The sequence below is a fragment of the Bison bison genome, unplaced genomic scaffold (assembly GCF_000754665.1).
Source record: "Bison bison bison isolate TAMUID 2011002044 unplaced genomic scaffold, Bison_UMD1.0 scf7180017864484, whole genome shotgun sequence".
Classification (NCBI taxonomy): Eukaryota; Metazoa; Chordata; class Mammalia; order Artiodactyla; family Bovidae; genus Bison; species Bison bison.
This window is the reverse complement of record NW_011495044.1, coordinates 2,158,305-2,176,069: the sequence shown is the minus strand read 5'-3', so window position 1 is coordinate 2,176,069 and position 17,765 is coordinate 2,158,305. Positions and strand designations below refer to the sequence as shown.

Here is a 17,765-nt window from a genome sequence, read left to right as displayed (position 1 = left end):
AATAAGGGAAGCCGGGAGTGATTTATAAGCAGATTCATTTAAAAGCTCTAGCTGTTCTGCAGTAAGTGACTTGGAGATGATGAAAGGGGAAGCTTGTGGGAGAACTGGAATTAAAACACTAGTGCCTGACTTCAAGAAAGTGCTGAATATACTGAACAAGCCTTATACGCCAGGCTGTTCTAAGCGCTGAGGATAAACACGGTTTTTGCTTCCGGGCCTCCAGACTAGTTAAAGGGGGTAAGAAGCCGCACATATGACAGTTCAGACGGTCTTGGTTGCATAGGCTGATAAAGATCCTGAAGACTGCCTAGTCCAAGCCCCGTAGCCTGAGCGAGAATAATCTGTACTGCACTTACTGTATCCAAGTAAATGAGAGGCCCCTGGGCCTCGAGCGAAAAAACGCCGAAGATGTCCTCCGGACTCAGCGCTCAAGGAGACTCAGGTGAGGTAATAACTTGCGAGTTGTCAAAACGGAAGGAAGCCCCGGCCACCCACGCAGCGCCCAGTTTGGCGTCAAAGGCGGAGAGCTTCCGGGGGCGGGGCCGGCTCTTCCTGCGCCTGCACCGGAAATAAACGCCTCCCGGCCGAGCAGGGGCATACGATCGCCGGAACCCCGCGCTCCCGACTTCTGCTTCCGGGTCAGAGGCATGGCGGTGGCAAATTCAAGCCCTGTCAATCCCGTGGTATTCTTTGATGTCAGCATTGGCGGCCAGGTGAGGTCTTGGCAGCCAGTCAGCCCGATGCCAAAGGGAACGTGCACGCGGTACGGCAGGCAGATCACCTCCTCAGGTGTAGCAAACTCGGGAAGCCAAAAAGTGAAATCGAACCAGCACTTACCGACCTGCGGGGCGGGGGTGAGGGAGTAGGAAAAGGAGGAGTCTTGCGCATCCTAGCGCCCCTCTGGTGGAGGGACCGGGTGGAACGGAAGAGTAGGCTATGGAGGCGGAGGTGGGAGAGACCAAGCGGCATGGGGGCCCGAGGGTTCCCTGTTCGGTGAAGCCTTCACGGGCTTGGACTGGGCTTTCTGAACGTCTTTCGCCGGTTGCAGGAAGTTGGTCGTATGAAGATTGAGCTCTTTGCAGACGTTGTGCCTAAGACGGCGGAGAATTTTAGGTAAGAAGATGTTCTTTGCTGGATAAACCAAACGAGAAGCTGGGCCTGTCTGTGGAATCTTCTGCCTACCTCTATCCGTTCATTCACCGTCCTTGATATCTGACTTCTCTGGGTATCGCTCTGAATAGTCTTGACCGTCCCCTTTTCAGTTTATGTTAATCTGTATGCCTGGACGTCTAACCAGCCGGTTGGTGGGCTGGCTAGCGCCGGCGTCTCCCCTTCCCGCCGAGGTTAGGGGCGCTCGGAGTTGTGATGCCATGGCGACTGAGTCGTTCACTCTTTTCCTTTTCAGGCAGTTCTGCACAGGAGAATTCAGGTCAGTCTCTGACGTGGTTACTTATCTGCTTGATCCTGAGGGCTGTCCTGAGGCTGCAGTGAGGGTATTGGGGAATCACCGACAGGCCTTGAATGATTGCTGGTGACAGTAATAGAAGGTATTACTATGGGTCTGTCGTCAGTTCATTTGCCTTCTTCGTTTCTCTTCTCCCGACCATCTCTAGAAGAGTGTCTCTGGATCGACTGTATGGTAAACTTGAAAGGCCTGTGTTTACCTGTTACCATTTCAAGTCTCTTTCTTTTTGCTTATAGAAAAGATGGGGTTCCGATAGGATACAAGGGGAGCACTTTCCACAGGTAAGGCCTTTGGCAAGCCATCCTGGGGGACTTTTAAAATTACTATTAGTATGGTTTAGAATTACTTCCTTGGGGGATTAGTCTCTTCAGAGGAAAACAAAACCATAGCATAATTCTTAGTTCTTGAGAAGGGATGTTTTTGTGAACTCAACCGTTGATTTAAGGACTTACTAAAACCAAAGTGATAAACATTATATTTTGAAATTAATGTTATTCCAAACCACAGAATCTTCTCCTAGGATCCTTTGTTCTCTGTTTCAGGGTCATAAAAGATTTCATGATTCAGGGTGGAGATTTTGTTAATGTAAGTATTGTTCCTTTCCTATTAAGGACCTATAAGTTTTGTTTTTGTTGTTATTGAAGCTGCTCCTCAGGGACCTGAGAACAATAGCCAAGTTTGCTGGGGGAGGAGGTGAGAATGGGAATATCCTGTGATGGCTGCTACTCATTGCATCACTAGATGGTATATCAGCACTTTGATTAAGTCAGTTCAGTTCAGTTCAGTCTAGTCGCTCAGTCGTGTCCGACTCTTTGCGACCCCATGAATCGCAGCATGCCAGGCGTCCCTGTCCATCACCAACTCCCGGAGTTCACCCAAACTCATGTCCATCGAGTCAGTAATGCCATCCAGCCATCTCATCCTCTGTCGTCCCCTTCTCCTGCCCCCAATCCCTCCCAGCATCAGAGTCTTTTCCATTGAGTCAACTCTTCCCATGAGGTGGCCAAAGTACTGGAGTTTCAGCTTCAGCATCATTCCCTCCAAAGAAATCCCAGGGCTGATCTCCTTCAGAATGGACTGACTTCCAAATCTCAGTCTTTTAGGGCTGGGAACTGACTTTCTCAGCATACCTATAGGTGATCCATGACAGACCCAAATTAATTGGTCACATGGAATTTAGCTAGAAATCAGTTACAGTTATTTTTTCTAAATGGGGGCAAGTCCCTTTCCAGTGAGCTAAATGCTTATGCCCTTATTTCCCATTCACTTTTGGTATCCCAGTGCCTGGAAAGGTGAGTTGTTATTTTTTTAATCAAGTTCATTAGTGGGCAAGGAATCAGAGTTCTGGAAGGATATTTTCCCTATTCACTAGGAGAACCCATTGAATTAATCCTTCATTGCTAAGCATGATTTTTCTTGAAATGAGATTGTATGCATCCCCATTTCAAGCCTCCTTCGCTTCCCCCAACCTTGCAGGTTTCTGAATAAACCACATTTATGCTTTCTTAAACCTAAACATTTATCCTTATCCACCCATTTCTGTGCATGATCTGTCTTATTAATATCATTTGGTTAGTCATGTTGCTGTTTTCTTGGATCTGGGAGACATTCTTTATCCTTTACATGTATATTTAGTTTGACTCCTAGGAGTTTTTTAAGATTTCTATCTTTCCTACCCAGATAAGTTTACAAAGTAGCAGATTTGGGGCTGAATCAGAAACAGATATGCTTTGTTTCATCTGTATGATGTTGTAAACTGGGAAATTTTACTGGAAAGTTCTGGAGTTTTGTTTTCTCTGTTATAGCTGAAAAGTAGGGGTGCACTTGGCCTGTGTTTCTCATGCAGCAACAATTGGTTGAGTCAAGTAACAGCTCCCTTTAGACGGGTTCAGTTCAGTTCAGTTGCTCAGTCGTGTCCGACTCTTTGTGACCCCATGAATTACAGCACACCAGGCCTCCCTGTCCATCACCAACTCCCAGAGTTCACTCAAACTCATGTCCATTCAGTCGATGATGCCATCTCATCCTCTGTCGTGCCCTTCTCCTCCTGCCCCCAATCCCTCCCAGCATCAGAGTCTTTTCCAGTGAGTCAACTCTTTGCATGAGGTGGCCAAAGTACTGGAGTTTCAGCTTTAGTGTCATTCCTTCCAAAGAACACCCAGGACTGATCTTTAGAATGAACTGGTTGGACCTCCTTGCAGTCCAAGGGACTCCCAAGAGTCTTCTCCAACACCACAGTTCAAAAGCATCAATTCTTCGGCACTCAGCTTTCTTCACAGTCCAGCTCTCACGTCCATACATGACCACAGGAAAAACCATAGCCTTGACTAGACAGACCTTTGTTGGCAAAGTAATGTCTCTGCTTTTGAATATGCTATCTAGGTTGGTCATAACTTTCCTTCCAAGGAGTAAGCGTCTTTTAATTTCATGGCTGCAATCACCAGACGGGTATGTCCTTATTATTTCACCAGTTCCCACCACTGGCTTCCCTTCTTTATGTCACCTACTCCTACAGGCATTTAAGTTTGCAACCCCTGGCCACAACTGATTGGAGTAGGGCTTGGGGTGACCATATCCTTTTTTATTGGCAGGTAAGAAGGGCTAATATGCTATTCTCTGCGTTCTTTTCTTTTCTTCCCAAAGGTTTCTATACTGCTATATTGTCTTAGCAGGGATAGGACCAACTTCTTATGGGTCATTGCCAGGCACATGTGATCACTTACTAATTGCTCTAGAGTTAGCAGTTAGTCAGCCAGAAGTCTGTCAGAGAGAAGAAACTACTCAGAGCCACCCTTAGGGCAGAAAAAATAGAATGAGCAAGAGGTAGAAGCGGAATTTGAGACCTTCTAAAGTTGGACTAAGAATATTTGCTTGTTTGTTTTAATAATGTGTTTTAAAATTTAAAAAGTAATGTTTTTTTTTTTCTGGTTGCGAAACAAAAATACAAAAATGAAAATAAATCGTCTCAAGGAATATACTCTTGGCAATTGCCCATCTTATTGTTGCGAAGATTTGTGTGTCAGATATAACTTTTAACAGATTTCAACTTTTAAAAATTTGTGCTCAGTCATTGTGTTTTCCCTTGTCACTATCTTCTTCCAAAACATTCTTGCTAATAACTCCTTACTGTTCCCTTAGGAAAAGACAGTGAATTTATTTGATCAGTCCACTATCATGGAAGATTTAAGTTGCTTTCTGTTTTTTGTCCTGCAAATTAATTTGGTCATTTTCCCTACTCTGGCTTCTGGAGCACAGTAGATAGTGTGATTATAGTGAATGATGTATTAACTGATCTTTTCTCTAGGTATTTTTTTTTAAATTGGAAAGGAACATGTTTTCTCTTCCTTCTATATGTATGTGTGTATTTATGTGTAGTTAAAGAAATCCCATGGACAGAGGAGCTGGCAGGCTACATCCATAGGGTCACAAGAGTCAGACATGACTTAGTGATGAAACAACAATAATGGCAAAGATAGAATAGCTCACATTTACGCAGAGCTGTGTGGATTGCAAAAAGTTTTTCTCATAGACGCTATTATTGCATCTTTTTGGCAATGTTGTAAGGAGTAGGTGATATCATTTTCACTTGATAGTTGAGGAAACTGGGGCTCAAAGATAAGTGACTTCCCCAGCTCATAAATGATAGATCTGGAACTCAAAGCCCATCTTTCCACTATACAGAGCTTGGTTGTACCAATAACTTTTAATCAAACAGTTTGAGAGTTTTTTCCCTTCCCTGACTTACATTAATCCCCTTTAATGGTCTTTGCTCCAGTAAGGGCCCCTTGATTCTGCACTCACTCAGCGTTTTCACATCCCATCATGTACCCAATATTCTTTTTGTTTACTAACTGGCTGGAAGAGATTGGTCTTTGGTAGTCTCTCAATATTAACTTTAAACCCCTGGGGTTCTGTTTAAGGTACTACAGCAAAGCCTTGGTCAGGTTGCTTTATTATCCTGACTGAAGTTCACTCACCTGAAAAATGGGGAGGATGATAATGCATGTTCCATGGAGTTGTTGAAAGAGCAGAGGGATAACACAAATAGGGTTATGACAAGGTGTTTCGTGGAAGCCAAAGGAGGAAATAGGTCTAGGAACTGGAGAGTCACAGAACCAAGCAGTCCTTCCTTTCTGTTTCTCGAGCTTTCTACACGTGTATTGCAGTGTCTTTTTCTTCTCCAGCCCACCTTGCCGAAGATAGTCACCTGCAACTTCCAGGTTTGCACGGCACAGATTCAGTCTCCAGAGAGTAGATATTCTATTTCCTGCTTCCCATAGAAGGAACTCTGATTGGCCCTACATTCTCCCCTCAAATTCCCCTCACCTCGACTTTAGCCAGAAGGATGGTATCTTGTCATACAGACTAGACTTCCAAGAGCCCACCCACCTGCATAGTTGAGAGGAGAGGGGAAGTAGTCAGTTAAATGGATTCTCATACACGACTGCAGGCAAGAGAGTCTTTGGAAGGGGCACTGATTACATATGTAATCACTGTTTCCTATCCTCTGCTTTGCTTGTGTCTTATCCCACCTTTCTAGAGGCCCAGCTGTGTGACCTTTTTTTTTTCCCCTCAGTGAGGTGCCCTAGCCAAGTTGTGGGCTGCACGTGCCTTGGATGGGGCTTGTTTTGATTACAGGAGAGGGTTAAAGAGGTGTAGCTCCCAAAGTGACCTGCAGGAGTAAGAAGACTTTAAAGCATGGAGGCTTCGGGTGCAGCAGCTGTTTCCTATGAGCTCTGAGAGCCGGCACTCGCAAGTCATTAACACTTCCCTTCTCTCTGCTCAGGGAGATGGTACCGGAGTTGCCAGTATCTACCGGGGGCCATTTGCAGATGAAAATTTTAAGCTTAGACACTCAGCTCCAGGCCTTCTTTCCATGGTAAGTGAGGACCAGTCAATGTTTGGGGCTAGGTTTACAGCCAGCTGAATTCTGGGTCCCTCTGAGGCGTGGCACAGTCTCTTGGGATAGAAGGAAATGCTTTCCTTCCCTTGCCTGACCCAGGACTCAGCTCTGCCTGCCCACCTCTTTCCTCAGTCTGGTTTGATTTTTTGGCCTGGACCCACTAGCCGGCCAGGGAACCAAACGCAAACTCTGCTGTGTGTTTTCTTACTTTGTGTGAGCCAGGACGTGTGGCTGGGCACCCAGCCTTGCTGCTTAGAATGCAGCCGGCTGAGCTGTCAAGACCCAGTGCTCACACACCCGTCACGCCACTCGCCCCTGACTCTCCCTCACACTGCCTGCTGGCCCGTCCCCCTGTTCAGGTCACACACCACTCCTTCTCCCTACTCCCAGGACCCTGCCTGCCCATTTACAACCCCACTCAAACATCTTGCTCCTCTCTCCGTCCCCCTGCCCACCTGCTTTAGCCCCCCAGCTACACATCCCTGCTTATTCCCCCTTCACTTCTCCTTACTTACCCCTCACCCCTCATTTGCCCTTACCCCTCTCACCCTGCTTCCTTCTCACTGTCCAACCCTCTCCCTCCCTCTTGTCATCACCTATTTCCCTCTGTCAGTTCCCCAACCCTCACTCCCCCAGACCCACTGTTTACAAGCACATTCTCTGTCTGCTTCCCCATTCTTCCACTCATCCACTCAGGCATCCGTCAAGTAAAAATTGTTGACATCCACTGTTTTAGGCCTCGTGGTAAGGCCTGAGGATACAGATCCGATCCCTGCCCTCTAAGGGGGAAGCACACATGCTGAGTGATGAGTCCAGTGTATAATTCATGCCATCAGGGTACTAAGGGGAGGTCACCTCAGTGTATGTAAGGGTACTATGAGGGCCCCAAAGAATGAGAGTAATTGCTGCAAAGATCCAGAGAAGTTCTCTACCAGGTAAAACAGCCTAGACAGAAGATGTGTGACCCTGAAATAGTAGGGTGGCATGGGCAAGGGCCAGAAAGTGAGGAAGGTGATGAGAACATAGGTTGTGGATGGGACAGGGAATGAACTAGTAGAGACCACTGGAGAGGCAGGTGGGTCTAGCTCCTGAAAGGCTCTAAATGCCAGAATAAGGATGAGGTTATGTGGATTTGATTTCATGGAATGTGGAAAGCCATACACTTTTTTGAGCAGGACTGGTCGACTTTGTGTTTTAAAACGAAGATCCTGGCTGCAGTGTTTGAGTGGCAGATAGGAATGAAGAGGCTGGGGCAGAGAAGCCAGTTAGGAGGCTGCCATGACACTTGGGTGAGCCTGGCGTAACAGACAGTGTACAAACCTCCTTTTAGAAAAGTCAGGCTGGGCAAGCATGGTACCGTGCCAAAGGGGCTTAGGTGGGCTTGGGTTGTCGTCATGAGGATTGGAACCCCTCTAGGTGTGTGCCGCTCTGTTAGCATCTGGGGAGGGGTCAGAAAAAAGTGGAAAGAAACTTTGCTTTCTGCTGCCTTCAGGCTGACACTGGTTAAGCTGTGTTGTCACCATCTTGTAGCACAGTTGTTTTAATTGTAGCAGTTGTAGCACAATTGCTTCCATTCTCCACTAAATCATGATGAGTTCCTCAAGAGCAGAGACTGAGTCGCATTGATCTCCTAGCCTGACTACCTGATACAGAAAGGTGCTGAGCAGATACTGATGAATGACTGAAAGATACGCAGAATAAAGGCTAATGTTGAGCATATTCTCAGCAACAACTTTGTTTGCATTAATTCATTTTAATCCTCAGCATCCCCTTGAGATAGTGCAAATGAGGAAACAGCGGCATAGAGAGGTTATGCAGCTAAACTAGATCACAGCCAGTAGTGGGGCTGGGATTCAAGATAGATCATCTGGCTCTAGAGCTTGTTCTCTGAACCAGTAAGCTATTCTGCCTGGAAGACTGGCTAAATGACTGACAAAAAACACATGTCGTACGACTGTTTTCCTACCTGCCTACTAATAAATGTTTATACATTGAGCAGCAAGGTAGATAGATTGGAAAAATAAGAGGGGGGGAGGGGAGAAGAGAAGAACAAAGGAAGAAGTGGGACCACTGAGGAGTCTGCCCTCATTCCAGAGTTAGGTCTGTTCTCACTGGCTCAGGCAGTCCTTGCTAATGTGAGATGTTCCTACATACGTGAACAAAAACCAAAAATAGTCTCTCATCTCACATGGGGAATTTCTAAAATATGAAGTGAAATCCCTTCTAGACAAAGTCTTTAATGTATTTCGTACACATTTTCATTCCTTCAATGTTAAACACAGACTCAACTAACTTAAATCCATTAAACATCCACTGAAGGCTAGTGACCTGATGGTGTCCAGTGTTGTTTCCATAGCATTACTTTTATGAGACCTGTGCCTTGAATAGTACTGGTGCTTTCAGTTTTCCTTTTTCTACTCAGTTTTTTCCAAAACAAGGGAAGTATGCAGTGAAATATTCACATAGTTACACAGGCACCTGGTAAGCCAGTGCTGCTGAAACATGACATGGGTTTGCTGATTGCTTTGTGTTGTCATTATATAATGTATTGTGAAGTGTAATGATACAAAAACAATTTCAAGAGAGGAAAAGGGAAGGGATATGGCTGGAGAATTTCAGATCCTCAATTTTAAAAACTAATTTTTCCTATAAAATTCAGCAATAAAGGATTTGGGGTGTAGCTGTAAAAAGCACGTCATTAATTAAACAGAATCTTTTTTCTAGCATGGCAACTTCTTTCACCTAAATTTTTTTATTACCATTATTTTGGGAAAGTACAGAGCCATTCAGACAAAACAGTTTATGGCCCAAGTGACGGGCTTTTTGTGAGCTGGTAGCTAATTCGTGAAGTGTGATCCAGTTATTGCCAGTACTGGCCTAAATACAGCAAATCAGATTCCATTAGCAATTTTTTCCATTATAAAATTCACACTGTAGGAGACATGTGTAGTTATTGAAGGGTCTAGCTCTTTGAGGGCAGAAATTGTGTATTCTGTTCCTCTCTGTGTCCTTGGGTCCTAGGTCAGACCCTGGCTCACAGTCGATGCTCAGTCAGATTTGCTGAGAGAGCGCAGAGGAGTCAGGGCTATAGTCTCTTTTAGGGAGTTTGGCCCTTCAGCTAACACGGCCAGGAAAACTCACGATGTGTCTGTTTGGTTTCCATCAGGCAAACAGTGGTCCCAGCACAAATGGCTGCCAGTTTTTCATCACCTGCTCTAAGTGTGATTGGCTAGATGGGAAGCACGTGGTGTTCGGTGAGTCCTGTTCCTGTCCTAGTCCAGGTCCCCTCACCCAGCGTGGAGCTTCTAAAGGAGCTGGTCCCCCAACTCTTGTGCTCGACGGGTGTAACTGCCCTGGAAGTCAGGAAGGTGGAAGCTGTGGTGGGTGGGGAGGATATGTGGTTAGAGGGGATGACGAGAGGGCCATATGATGTAGTGAGTAGCCACCTGGGCAATGTGACTGTGTAGGTATGGGTGTGTCTGCGGGGGATGGCAGCATTAAGAAATACCGCATGGGCAGCATGGTGCAGTGGGGCTTTGCAATTGTTTCGACCTAGATATGAGCCCTAACTCTGCTCCTTACTACCTGTGACCTTGGGAAACATTTCATTTCCACTGAATATTAATTTTGTAATGTTAGTCTGAGGTTCAAATAAGATAATGGCTGAGAATGGGCCTTGCGGGGCTGGAAAATACTATGCAAATGAGAGTACTCAAGTCCAGCTCATACTCTTCCCACAGGAAAAATCATTGATGGACTTTTGGTGATGAGAAAGATTGAGGTGAGTCCTGTGGTGCTGATCTCCTCTGTCTCAGCCATTCTGGCCTCGTACTATCTGACTAGTATTGAGGAGCTGGAGAACTTGTTTGGCCAGTCTTCACGGGGAGGAGAGACCGTGTGCCTCCCAAGGGTTCTGGGCCCTAAGTTAGCCTCTCTTGTGCGAACTGAGCTTTGGCCTCTGCTGACTCTTTCACCTACTTGATGCAATCCTCCTCAGCATTGTATTCAAGGTTCTTCATGACTGAGTCCCTGCCTCCCTCTCCATGATTTCTTTTGCCCCTTCTGCCGCTGCCACTTCCGTGTTCTAGTCACATCAGGCTACTAGCCCGCCCCTAAATATGTATACACATCCCGCCTCTTGCTCCTTCCTGCCCCAGTCTTTGCTCATGCTGTGTCCTCTACTCTGTCTTATAACTTATTACATTTTTATATGTCATGAGTTTGATGGGTGGAGTTTTTTTTATTTTTTATTTTTGAGATTATACATTTTCTCTTTGATCTGTATTATATTCCTGTCAGATCAGCCTGTGAGCCGTCAGTCCTTAGCACAGGGGCTGGCAGGCATGGGTAAGTGTGTGGTGAGGGGTGTCAGAGTGGAGGAATCACCACTGTGCTTTCTCTCCTAGAATGTTCCCACAGGCCCTAACAATAAACCCAAGCTGCCTGTGGTGATCTCACAGTGTGGGGAGATGTAGTCCAGAGGGAGACTGAATCAGGTAAGTGTGTCTTTCCTGATCAGGAGTCAGGATCCCAGAGAGGGCAGCACGGTCTGGTGGAAAGAACTTTAGACCTGAAGATGCAGGATTGAGCGCATTTTCTCTCTGTGTGACCTGAGAGAAGTCGATTCCCTTCCCTGAGCCTGTTTTCTCATCTGTCCGATGATGATAATGCCTGTCTCCCAGGGTCACTGTAAGGATCAAAAGAGAAAGGTTGAGTGGGACACTTCATTTTTCTAACACATTATAGTTTACAAACTATCAACCTGAAAACCATCAGACACTTTGTGACAGCACTGTTAGACACTCATTTCATTCAGTAGTCCACTTAGAAAGACCTGGCTACAGTCCTGGGTGATTGGGAGCAGCCTGGGCAGCCAGAAGACTCTCTTGTCAAGCTTCTCATCAGAACTGATGCTGCAGTCCCAGGTCATGACTTTGTGTTTGCCAGACTCAGAGGTGAATGTGACACATTTCTCAGCCCACAAAGACTCACTTCCTACCTAGGCTTGCTACTCACCGCCCACTCTGTGCTAGACATTGGACATGGAGAGTGGGAGAAAAAGTGAACGATGCCTCCACCTTTTAGGAGCTTATGGGGAATAAAAACACATTCTCAGAAGTGATCACTAGTAATATGAGTGATGTTGTTAAGTGTTAGTATGAGTTCAAGAAAGAAATTGAGCACGTCCAGCTAGGTAAAGGATGGTAGTGCTTTGCCTTTCTTTCCTTTTTTTTTCTTTAAATTTTCAAACCTGCAGGATAATTGGAAGAATAGTACATTGAAACCTATATACTTTTCCCCTAAATTTGCCAATATTGAACATCTTTTTTGTAGCATTTTGCTTTGGCTTTTGTCTCTTTGTCTTCTTCTTTCCTTTCTTTCCCTTACTTCATTTCTTTCCCATCTGGAAGTTGGAGGACTTCTTGACACCTTACCCCTAAATACTTCAGCAAGTGACTCCTAAAAATAAGAACATTGTGCATAACCACAATAATATTGTCTGATATACAAGTTCAAACTTCCCCAGTTATCCACAAAGTAACTTTTCTAGCTCTTAAAGAAATCCCATCAGGATTCACATATTTCATTTGGTTATTTATTTTTAGTTAGGAAAGCAACATAATTCACCTGAAAATTTTCACACAGAACAGCTAAAGCCCCCCTATCCTTGACAGTTTGCCCCCCACCCCCATCTGCATCCCCATCCCACTGCTCTCAGAGGTAACTGCTGTATCAGTCTAATGTATGTCCATGGGGCCTTTTCTTTGCCAATCTAATTTGGGGAGGTTTTGTTTTTTCCTAAATGGCATCATACTATTGAGTTGGCCAAAAAGTTTGTTCAGGTATGTCCATAAGATGTTACAGAAAAACCATACGAACTTTTGGGCCAACCCAATATTTGTTCATCGTTTTATTTCCATTTGACATATGTCTGGAAGACTTTTCCTATACCATTCATGTAAAAGTATGTAGTACTTAAAACTGATATGCTCTATGTTTGTAGCATATATCTGAATAATTACAAAGTTTATAATTATACAATTTGACTTGAATCAAGTGTACATTTCTGCACCTTAATTATTTTTTATGTTGTGGCCATTTTGTCCTGAATATATGTTAAAAAAAAAATTGGCAGTGGGTTGCTTATCTTAACTTTGGTGATATCCTTTGTTAAAGAGAAGTTCTTCATTTTGATGAGATCAGAATTTTTAATCTTTTCCCTTGTGTTGTGTTTTAATCTTGTTTAAGAAGGTCCTTACTCCCTCAGTCATAATGCCTAATGTTTCTGTAGTTTTTCTTACAAAAGTATCTAGAATTTATTTTTCTGGATTCTGCCATTTTTTTCAAATGCAGATCTAGTCAAATACTAGAGCATCTTAACGACTATGCATACCTCCATCTGCGACTTACTTTGTGTTCACAACATCTGGCACTTAAAGGCATTCAGTTAACATTTATTACATGAGTTAAAGAGAAGGAGAATGTCAGGCATTTTAGGCATGGATCTGGTGTGAGCAAATGCCAGGGCAGGAATGCGCAAGTGTGTGCTGAAAGCTCATGTGGACCCTTGTCCAGCAAATGCTCCCTTCTCAGGCCCAGTTGACACGCTGAACTGTCTTTTCTGCTGCTACTGGGGGCCCCAGGCTCAACCTGCTATCCCCATGCCCTCACTGCGATTCATCCCCCCTCCCCCTCTTTTCTGGGCTGAACTAAAGTTGAACTCATTGGTCCTTTTCCTTCTAAAGACTGACCACTGATCACCACTGGAGGACAGAAGATCATTAAAAACAGTAAAGTTTTGAAATCCTTTTATGTTTGCAGCCTTTTCTCTACATTTTTCTGAGTCCCTTACAAAAAGTTACTGGAAATCTATGTTAGGAGTTTGTCTTCTGAAGGTGGCAATCATCAACCCTCCTCTCCTCACCTGCTGTGAATGAACGTCATGTAAACCTTTGCCTCTACAAAAGCCCTTCTTTTCAGCCTACAACCCCAAGCAGAACAAATCCCATGGGTGCCCTTTGATGCTCCAGAGGTCCTCTACAGCCATACTGTCCAGGAGGCATTCCTTTCTGCTATGGTGGAAATGTTTTGCATCTGTGCTGTCCATTATGGTTGCTTCCAGCTACATGTGACCGTTGAACACCGAAAATGTGCCTGCTGTGACTGAGGGACTCAATTTTTATTTTTATTTAACTTTAATTAAATTTAAAGAGCCACATGTGATACCTTCAACTTAGTCTTCTAACCTTGACTTGCTCAAAATTAAATCTTTCTTAGCTTATATTTAGAGACAATAGAGTAAAAGCAATTGTATCATTTAGTGAATATTTCTGGTGCTCAAATTCTGAGCTAAGAACCTTACTTTAATTATCTCATCTAACTTTACCAAGTTGAAAACTCGTAGGTTTCAAAGTGTAGGGAATCTAAGTGGTAGTCTGACCTTAAGGCATTGCACAGATAGGGTCCTCACTTTGGGTTTCTGAGTAATGGATTTGGGAGAAAGTGGGGAAAAGAGGTGAGTAATTCCCCCAGGAGTATGGTATCCTTCCATCGTGTTTCTCTCCAGCTGTAAAGTTACAAATATCTCTTAATTTCTAAAGGAGTATTTCAGATCCCTCAGGTAGTGTCTGGGTGGAATAATGTTTCACCGCCAGTATAGATGATGTTTTTAAATCCTCCTACCCCACTCCAGTACTCTTGCCTGGAAAATCCCATGAACGGAGGAGCCTGGTAGGCTACAGTCCATGGGGTCGCTAAGAGTCGGCACGACTGAGTGCCTTCACTTTCACTTTTCACTTTCGTGCATTGGAGAAGGAAATGGTAACCCACTCCAGTGTTCTTGCCTGGAGAATCCCAGGGACGGGGGAGCCTGGTGGGCTGCCGTCTATGGGGTCACACAGAGTCGGACACGACTGAAGCGACTTAGCAGCAGCAGCAGGCAGTATTTCTCAAACTTTAGTGCACATATGAGTCATTGGGAGGTCTTGTTACCATGCTGGTTCTGACTCAGTCAGTCTGGATGGGACCTGAGGTTTTGCATTTCTGACCAGCTCTCAGTTGATGCTGACACTGAGTAGCAAGGCCACAGGGAAATGACAGCCTGTCTTTTAATTGAGAACTCACCATGTTCCAATCAGAAAAGACACAGAAGGAGATAATCTTTTGATGGTATCAGTCCAGCAGGAATCTACTGCCTTCAAATCAAGAATTCACTTATCAGGCATTTGAGGCCTTGTGCCTAGGCGCTAGAAATAGAGGAATGTAGGAAGGAGACACCTGTCTTCACAGGTGAAGTCACTCAATCAGCTGTACCTCCTATGAAGTCCTTCCTTTCACAACTTCTTTTGTGCTTTATCTTAGATCCTGACCTTGGTTGTAGTGAAAATGAAGTTTTCTATTAATATACAACTCTAGATGCAGAAACCTAGGTTTTATCTCAGTGGGTCCTTTGAAAGCTTTTTATTATGAATTTGTTTGAAAGTGAAAGTTGCTCAGTCATGTCCAGGTCTTTGCGACTCCATGGACTAAACAGTCCTTGGAATTCTCCAGGCCAGAATACTGGAGTGGGTAGCCTTTCCCTTCTCTAGGGGATCTTCCCAACCCAGGGATCAAACCCAGGTCTCCCTCATTGTGGGCAGATTCTTTACCAGCTGAGCCACAAGAGAAGCCGAAGAATACTAGAATGGGCAGCCTATCCCTTCTCCAGCGGATCTTCCCAACCCAGGAATAGAACTGGGGTCTCCTGCATTGCAGGTGGATTCATTACCAACTGAGCCATCAGGGAAGCCTGAGTCTTATCTTCAGGGGAATTTGGGGAACAATGAATTTAAAGAAAGATCTCTACTGCTTGACAGCACCAGATCTGGGGATCACAGAGAGACTAGCAGGGCTGTCAGAGTGCACAGCCACTCTTTTCCAGGAGACTCTCAGGCTTTCAAAACAGGATTTTCCTGCTGTAGAGTGCACTGGGTTCTTGGCTACTTACAGCCACATGGCGGAGGTGTCGGGGTGGTGGAACCTCTGTTTTGAAAGCCGGAGAGTCTCTTGGGAAAGAGTGGCTGTGCTCTGCTAGTCTCTCTGTGATCCCCAGATCTGATGCTGTCAAGCAGTAGAGATCTTTCTTTAAATTCATTGTTCCCCAAATTCCCCTGAAGATAAGAATCACATAGGAGCATTTGTTAAGACTACCAATTCCCAATCACCCTCCCCTACCCCTCAAGAGTTTGAGTGAATTTGAGGTAGGATCCAGGATGCTATGTTTGTTACAAGCATCTCAGAGGCTTCTTACCAGAGAAATGTGGGTAACCCTGCTTTAGGTGGTGCTGGATGAATGTTTTTTTAGTATTGTCTCTTAGGAGAAAATATAATTAGCACAGCACATAATTTTACACTATCATAGCTTACAATGAGGTATTACTCAAGTTCAGATAGTCAGTAGGTTAAAAATTAATTGCACGTGTGGATGGTGGCTATAATAAGAGATGTGAAGCTGCTGTTGTAATGACTGAGTTTAAGTCCTCCTAGGCAGTATTTCTCAAACTTAAGTCCACATCCCAACCTGGGATTTCCTGTAGATGTGATACATTCCTGTAGAGGAAGATGCTGAAAGACACCTTGGTTAGACACCTTGGCTAACTTTCATTCATTTCACAACTAAGAACTAATTAATTAAGATAGGCTCCATGCTGCACATGAGGCTACAAACTTGGAAAGCCCAGTTCTTGCCTTCAAGGAACTCAGTCTCTTAGGGAAACTGAAAATTACAGTACAATAAAGCACCGGACTAGAGATTTTAAGATGAAGGAAAATGAATACTCGTGTCTGCCTGGAGTGTTTAGGAAGACTGCAGGAGAGATGTTTCAGCTGAGTACAAGAATGGAGCTTGTCAGGTAGCTAAAATGGGAGAGCATTCCAGGCACAGGGAATAGCATGAGCAAAGGTACAAACCGCAGGAAACAGCAGGAAGTGTTAGGGAGACTACAAGTAATTCAGTACAGCCAAAGCAAGGTGTGAAAAGCAAATAGGGGCGAGGCTACAGGAGGCCAGGACAGACCTAAGAACCGGCGCAGGCTGATGTATTCATACGTTAACTCCACGGTGGGGCTGAGCTTTAGGCAGTATGTACAACTCCCTCCAGCCCCCTCCCACCCCAGGGTGAGAGTCCACCATGCTTCTGAGATACCAAACGGTGGCCTGACTGTCCAAAAAGAACCAGGCCAGGGGGAGCCACTCAAGGTTTTTGAGCAGAAGAACACCCTTACTGACTTTCTTTATTCAGAAGTGTGGAGGACAGGCTGGAGGCCAGTGAGATGCCCCTGCAGCAGTCTGGACAGAGAGGTTCCACGGAAATACGGGTCTAGGGAGCAGGGCAGCAGATATCTGCATACCTGCTGGGTGTGTAACACTGTTCCCTGCCCTGAAAGTCAGAAGCCCTGCCAACTGTACAGGGCAGGGAGGAGAGAATGGCTCTATTCCAGTCCCTCCAGTACAAAGGCAAAGCTCCCGCCCTGAAACCCAGCATGTATACAGAGTGATACATCATGTCCATGGAATACTATATAGCCTTAAAAAGAAAAAAATACATCTGTATGTGTTGGCAGATTTCTAAGATACATTAAAGGACAAAGTCAAGATATAGTACATTAATAAACATGATGCTATTTAGAATTACTCTTTCAGAAATTACTGGAGTGATGGATTGCTGACTGGTAGTAATGGTTACCTCTGCAGAGTAGAGATAACTGAAGACTTTCTTTTCAGTTTATGTATATGCTTGAATTTTCTACATTGGGCATGTATTTTACAATATAAAATTCAGATACACAGAAATACATACTGTGTATCTGCAGTTTTAACTAATCCTAGTTCCTCCAGTCCTTCCCAGGAGCATGTGGCTAACATCAGTTTATGAATCATTCCCTAGTCCCTTCCTGGGTGTACCCACCGTACTTGGTTCACGTCTCTATTCCCACATTTAACACAGTGTATCATGAATGTGTTGGTCTGGTTTTCTCTAGACTCAGAATTCCTTGAAGCAGGGACCATGCCTACTCACAAAGTGCCTGGGCAGGGATTAGAGCTTAGGTTCCAGTTCAGTTCAGCTCAGTCGCTCAGTAGTGTCCGACTCTTTGCAACCCCATGAATCGCAGCACGCCAGGCCTCCCTGTCCCATCACCAACTCCCAGAGTTCACTCAGACTCATGTCCATCGAGTCAGTGATGCCATCCAGCCATCTCATCCTCTGTCATCCCGTTTTCCTCCTGCCCCCAATCCCTCCCAGCATCAGAGTCTTTTCCAATGAGTCAGCTCTTCGCATGAGGTGGCCAAAGTACTGGAGTTTCAGCTTTAGCATCATTCCTTCCAAAGAAATCCCAGGGCTGATCTCCTTCACAATGG

The 17,765-nt window shown here is 44.9% G+C and overlaps 1 protein-coding gene across 3 annotated transcripts in view; it reads left to right on the top strand.

Moving 5' to 3' along the window:
- Window positions 1-606: 606 nt before the first annotated feature.
- PPIH (peptidylprolyl isomerase H (cyclophilin H)) overlaps window positions 607-17,765 on the top strand; it is a 25,071-nt gene continuing 7,912 nt past the window's right edge. For 2 of the 3 annotated variants that reach the window (XM_010862656.1, XM_010862655.1), the window contains exons 1-9: window positions 607-713; window positions 1,049-1,113; window positions 1,406-1,429; window positions 1,702-1,746; window positions 2,008-2,050; window positions 6,252-6,344; window positions 9,535-9,622; window positions 10,109-10,149; window positions 10,775-10,864. In XM_010862656.1, the coding sequence (XP_010860958.1) occupies window positions 648-713; window positions 1,049-1,113; window positions 1,406-1,429; window positions 1,702-1,746; window positions 2,008-2,050; window positions 6,252-6,344; window positions 9,535-9,622; window positions 10,109-10,149; window positions 10,775-10,843 (534 nt within the window). In that variant the 5' untranslated portion in view covers window positions 607-647 and the 3' untranslated portion in view covers window positions 10,844-10,864. Of the gene's footprint in view, window positions 764-1,048; window positions 1,114-1,405; window positions 1,430-1,701; window positions 1,747-2,007; window positions 2,051-6,251; window positions 6,345-9,534; window positions 9,623-10,108; window positions 10,150-10,774; window positions 10,865-17,765 lie in introns of all 3 variants that reach the window. The other variant, XM_010862657.1, reaches the window with a different exon arrangement.